The following is a 5,532-nucleotide window of genomic DNA, read 5'->3' on the forward strand; positions in this document are numbered from 1 at the left end:
GGGGGGGGGGAATCAGCCAAATAAAGGCATATCTTCTGTTCATTTAAAAGTCAGCATCCAAGGTAAAAGAATTATCTGTTGGATTCGACATCACTCCCATCCTCTGATACTCGCCTACTCTCTTCTCAAAGAAGTTAGTCTTCCCTTCTAGTGAAATATTCTCCATAAAGTCAAATGGATTTTCTACTTTGAAAACCTGAAAAAGTTCACATCAAGACATAAGTACCAAAAAAAAAAAAAAAAAAGACCCTAAGTACAAAACTCCAATTTCAAAAGAAGCCAAAGACTACAAACAATGCTTTACCTTGTTAAAGCCCAGCTCCAGCATAAGCCTATCTGCCACAAATTCAATGTACTGCTTCATCAAAGTGCAATTCATCCCAATTAGCTTCACAGGCAAGGCTTCTGTGAGGAACTCCTAGAGACCAAAAACAATTTGAGTATCCCGAGGCATGAAGATATCCTCAAGCAAGCACCAGTGACCCTCACCTAGCACCCACCTGTTCTATCCTGACAGCATTGATGATTATTTCTTTTACTCTCTGCTCTGATGGTTTGTGCAGCAGGTGTTTGAACATCAGGCAGGCAAAGTCACAATGTAAACCCTAGAAGAAAGTTGAAAGTTCGAAATCATGATAAAGTCAGAATTCTATTGTTAACATGGAATATGAATTGCTTCATTCCTTCCTATATCCTCATACAACTTGCCTGGCCACACTGAGACTGTGGACTGTCAAGGGGACGACGAATGACTGTCCACTCTGCTGATGTCAGTGAGGCAGACCTCAGCCCCACTGAAGGCTCTCAAAGCTGCCCCCTAGGTAACAGGCCAGGCCTTTTCCTCACTGCCCTGTGGCGTCCAAAAAGGAGTGAAACTTTGCACAAGTATTCTTTTCACAGCCATGGGCTCTATAATTTTGCCTCTATCCCCAGAGGGACAGGGCAGTTAGCTTTTAGATGCTCAAGAACTAAGGATGCAATTTCAAGTGAAACAAATCTGCAAATCTGAGTGCATTAAACCCAATAAGCTCCAGTTTATCTTCCTACAAGGGAAGATCAGCTGTTCGATCTGCCCATTGGGCTCCAGAAATGGGAGGGTTCGTGCTCCTTGCCCTTCTGATTCGATTTAAACCAGATAGTCTGGGCATCTTCACCTTCCTTCCCTCAGTTTAATCCAAGTGCCTATAAAGGCAAGCTGGAACCAAGTGGATTACTTCATCAGGAAGCTTACCAAACTTTGAAATATAGTAGGCTCCATGAACCCAACTACCATGTACACTATAATGCACCAATAAAAGAAAAAGAAAAAAAATACATACACGTACAGAATCACAGAATACCAAACAAAATAAATACTCCCCAAAATCCCATTAAGTACTCTTAGTTAGGTATGTGCATAGGAATGTATTATACTGAAGATGAGTAAAATATTGAGTACTCAAAGCACTTCATTCTTTTCTGAGTATGTATGCAGCTGAACTCTTAAATGTGGAGGTGATGCCATTTGATAACCTGGGACCTGACCTTCAGTGAACACAAGGGTGGGCCTAAGAGTTGCAGATATTTGGGGTGCCACTTTAGCCAGTTTGATTTAGACTCACCTCATCTCTGCTAATAAGTTCATTGGAAAATGTGAGGCCAGGCATCAGTCCTCGTTTCTTGAGCCAGAATATTGATGCAAAAGAACCAGAAAAGAAGATTCCCTCCACAGCAGCAAAGGCTACAACACGTTCTCCTGTTGAAGAGTTAATATCAAAATGTTCTTTGTGAGCAACTGTTGGTATTCACAGGAGGCCAACAGCCCAGTAAAAAAAAAGCTCAGGTTTAACTAGGACCAAGGGCTTCCTTACCATAGGTAGCCTCTTTGTCCCCAATCCAACGCAAGGCCCAATCGGCTTTCTTCTTCACACAAGGCATTGTTTCAATGGCATTGAAGAGAAATTCCCTGTAGGTATAGTAATACATCATGAGCAATGATGGTGAAGAACTGACCCCAAACTTCTAAACAAGAGCACTGGGTTAAAGGTCAAATGTAAGGGTTTACCAATTCTCTCCCCCAAAGGAAGGACTCAAAAAAATTTTTTTTTCCTTTTTACTGGTCAGCTTTTCCCTCCAGACTTAAAAAAAAAACTCAACAATCATTTGACTTATGTTACACACAAATTTAGGTATTCTTTAGTTCATATTGAGCTCCAACATCTACTTACACTAAAACTCAGTCCATTATACCAGGATTATCTATTTTTACAGTGCTGGGGATTGAACCCAGGCCCTCATGTGGTATAAGCAATCTGAGTTCTACTCCCAGTCCTTTCACAGATTTTACTGAAGATGCCCAGGATGGCCTAGAACTTTCAATCCACCGGCTTCAGCCTTCTGCATAGCTGGAATTCCAGGCATTCACCACTAGACCTGGCTCTCCAGAACTTATGGGCTTCATCATTTCAAATCAACAGCCCCTACCTTCCTTAAATTTAAAGAACCATAAAATCTTAACTGCTATGCTGACTACTATCCCACTAAATGGACAGTCCTATCAAAGACTACACTGGGTACATTAGCTGGGCCAATTGCCAACTATATAATTAAACCAAGAAGGTATCCTTACCACCACTCTCTGCCTCCCATTTATTCTGGGGTCCACTTGGGAGTACAGTGACATCCCTGCCCCTCCTTCCCAGATGACCTTGTTATGAGGCCAGTCATCAGCACCAAGCCAGCTTCATTCTCCTTGCATCTCAATGTCCACTTCCACTCAAAACCTCAGCCCGCCTCTCTCTTGCTTTTGAGGATTAACCACCAGACCTCCCTGACCATACTTACCCCTTTGGGTAACTTAACCAATCATGGCCCTGTTGTTACCTTTCCTATTTCTATCTATAAACATGTCCAAATCTCTTTACTCCCAAAGAATTTCTTCAAACAACCCATTGCTGATGTCCTCTTCTTTTCAATCTCCAAAACATAAATGGACCTTAAGCTACCTTTATTTTTCTACGACCCCCTAATACAAACTAATTTCAGCCCAACTGTCCTCCCTGTGCCTAAATTAATCTTATGGCTCAATGCTATTTATATTATATGTCTAGATATTAATTTTCTGTACTATATTACAAACTTCCTAAGAGGTAAGTAATCTTTATCCTCCCTCATCACCCTGTCCCAACCCTATAATAAATTTGCCAAACCTCAATGTTAGTTTTTCACTCAACCTCTAAGGATGTTTTTCAAAAGAAAACATTAGATTTTTACATAGTGTACTTCCAACTCTAAAAAAGAAGGACCCTCAAAACATTAATTGGCTAATTAAGTGAATTTAGGCCCCTTATTCAAAGCAAACATGACCATGGGTGCTAGAAGTTTATGACAATCTGCTTAGCCATTCTAGAAACATTTTTATCCCTTTGAAAAAACTTGAAGTTATTAAGGGAATCCAAAACATCCTGGCATACCATTTGAATACCCACCTTTCTTTGGAGTCTTTAATGTAAGTGTCAATAAGGAGACTATACATTTCAGAATGTATGTTTTCCATGGCAATTTGGAAGCCATAGAAACAGCGTGCTTCTGTAATTTGAACTTCTTGGCTAAATCGCTCCACCTAGTGGTAAAACACACCAAAAGTTTGAGGAAAAAAGTTGGCGGGAAGTCAGTCAATGGATACTAGCAGCATCAGTCAATTCTTTGTATCTTTAAAAGGTTTGCTTCTTTCAAATTGTCACAATTCTGTGATAAGCAAAACATTTTATATGGTATGCTCAATTTGTAGACCAAGAAAGGAAACAGATAACTCCTATTTTATAGGATCTCTATGAACAGTAATTATTGATTCATTCCTTACTAAATCATTTCAAGAAAGACCCACTACTGATGCAGGGAACAATGGCACATGCCTATAATCTCAGCAGCGAAGAAAACTGAGGCAAGAGAATCACAAGTTCAAAGCCAGCCTCAGCAATTTAATAGAGGCGCCAACTCAAAAAAAAAAAAAAAAAAATCTATGCAACCCAAATGTTAAAACAGCAAGCCACAAAAAGGAGAGAACAAATGTGGCATCTACAGGGAATACATGTATTACTGCCACTTATAATGGAAGGGGGGGGGTACCATAAACTGCAAAGTGTTGCAAAACAGGAAATGCCATGTAATATAAGTTCTAGCTTGTACATGCATATACGCTCACTGTATGGAAAAAAAAAAATCAAGATGAGAAAAGCACACTAGTTCTAACTTAAATCTTTAAAAGTGAAGACTTTTTCACACTCACCAAATTCTCATTTACTATGCCATCACTTGCTGCAAAGAAAGCCAGAACGTGGGATATAAAATATCGTTCCTCAGGCTTCAGGGATTCCCAGTGCTGAATGTCCTTGGAAAGATCCACCTGACATTTGGAAGTTCACAACAGTTAGTATTAAGGAAAAGATTCAAGTGTGCAAGAGCTCACAAATACGTACTCTAAATTTCTTTTAAGTCCACTACACCATTTGATCACTAAACTCTTCACAGTCCGGATTCCCTTTGCCAGTGAGTGCATCTAGCATCCTCAGTGGAATGTAGTGCATGTCAAACCAGTTATAAGTGCCCTGTAGGGGTCTTTTAGGGTCAAAGCAGTGGCCAGTTCCTGAATGTGATTACCTCCTCGGCTGTCCAAAAGGAAGCCTCAGCTTTCTTATACATCTGCCAGATATCATGGTATTCGATAGGAAAGATGACAAAGCGGCGGGGGTTCTCTCTCAGTAGTGGTTCATCCTCCACGCTGGGGGCAGGTACTTTAGTTTTCTGTTGGGAAAAATTGGTAAAAAAAAAAAAAAAGTGTTGAGCGGACCACATGAAATTGCCATTTCCTCTGGTCAAATTATCGGGAATTTCATGTGGCTCAATGCATAATCATTAGCTGTCACTTTGCTTTCCATTTGCACAGGAGGACCACAGGACCCATGGGGGCACTTTGGCGGGAAAGGGCCGCGGGGAGGGGAGCAGGCCCCACAGCTGAGGAGACAATGCTGCTTTGGCGCCAAGTGCGGGCTCCTGGGGACGCCCCCTGTCGGCGGCGCCACTGGCCCCGGGAGAGCTCGGACCCTTCTCGCACCCCACGCCGGCCACTCACCGGCTCCTCGGGATCCTGGAAGATCCTCCTCGCGGTCTTGCTGGCCAGGACGCGGGTCGCGTTGAGGGCCGGGGGCTGCGGGGAGACGCACGTGAGCTACGGCGGGAGCCCCCGAACCCTCCCCGCCCGCCGCCGACCGGCTCTGGCGGGCACTCACCGTGTTCTCCTTGTCGGCCAGGCTGAGCCTCTTCAGCGGCGAGAGCTGCAGCTGCTGCTGGTCTGCGATGGTGGCGAGTGGGGTGCGGACTGAGAGCATGGTGGTGGCGGTGGCAGACGTGGAGACGGTAGTGACCGAAGTGGCTAAGCAGGACCCCGAACACTAGCGGCGCTGCGAGCCCTCGCTCTTTAAATCCCCCGCCCGACTGCGCGCGCAGGGGGCAGGGCCCGGAGCTGGGCTCTTCCCATTGGAAGAGTCCGGCCCC

General features: G+C 43.7%; 1 protein-coding gene across 1 annotated transcript; it reads right to left on the reverse strand.

Moving 5' to 3' along the window:
- Positions 1-6: 6 nt before the first annotated feature.
- On the reverse strand, positions 7-5,453 carry Rrm2 (ribonucleotide reductase regulatory subunit M2). Its single transcript, XM_015479983.2, has 10 exons — positions 5,268-5,453; positions 5,111-5,185; positions 4,639-4,782; positions 4,268-4,384; positions 3,468-3,601; positions 1,851-1,945; positions 1,602-1,735; positions 501-605; positions 305-418; positions 7-196 (listed from the first exon to the last, which is right to left on the reverse strand). The coding sequence occupies exons 1-10, from the start codon at positions 5,364-5,366 to the stop codon at positions 44-46; spliced, it is 1,170 nt and encodes a 389-aa protein (XP_015335469.1). The 5' UTR covers positions 5,367-5,453; the 3' UTR covers positions 7-43.
- Positions 5,454-5,532: the final 79 nt, after the last annotated feature.

Source organism: Marmota marmota, unplaced genomic scaffold (assembly GCF_001458135.2).
Source record: "Marmota marmota marmota unplaced genomic scaffold, marMar, whole genome shotgun sequence".
Lineage (NCBI taxonomy): Eukaryota > Metazoa > Chordata > Mammalia > Rodentia > Sciuridae > Marmota > Marmota marmota.

Excerpts from the sequence above, each read along its gene's own strand:
- Rrm2 (XM_015479983.2), bottom strand. The coding sequence starts at position 5,366 with ATGCTCTCAGTCCGCACCCCACTCGCCACCATCGCAGACCAGCAGCAG. Across the intron at positions 4,385-4,638 it reads CCTTTTGGACAGCCGAGGAG|GTGGATCTTTCCAAGGACAT; the intron begins GTAATCACATTC and ends TCCAAATGTCAG. Across the intron at positions 1,946-3,467 it reads ATTAAAGACTCCAAAGAAAG|GGAATTTCTCTTCAATGCCA; the intron begins GTGGGTATTCAA and ends CTATACCTACAG.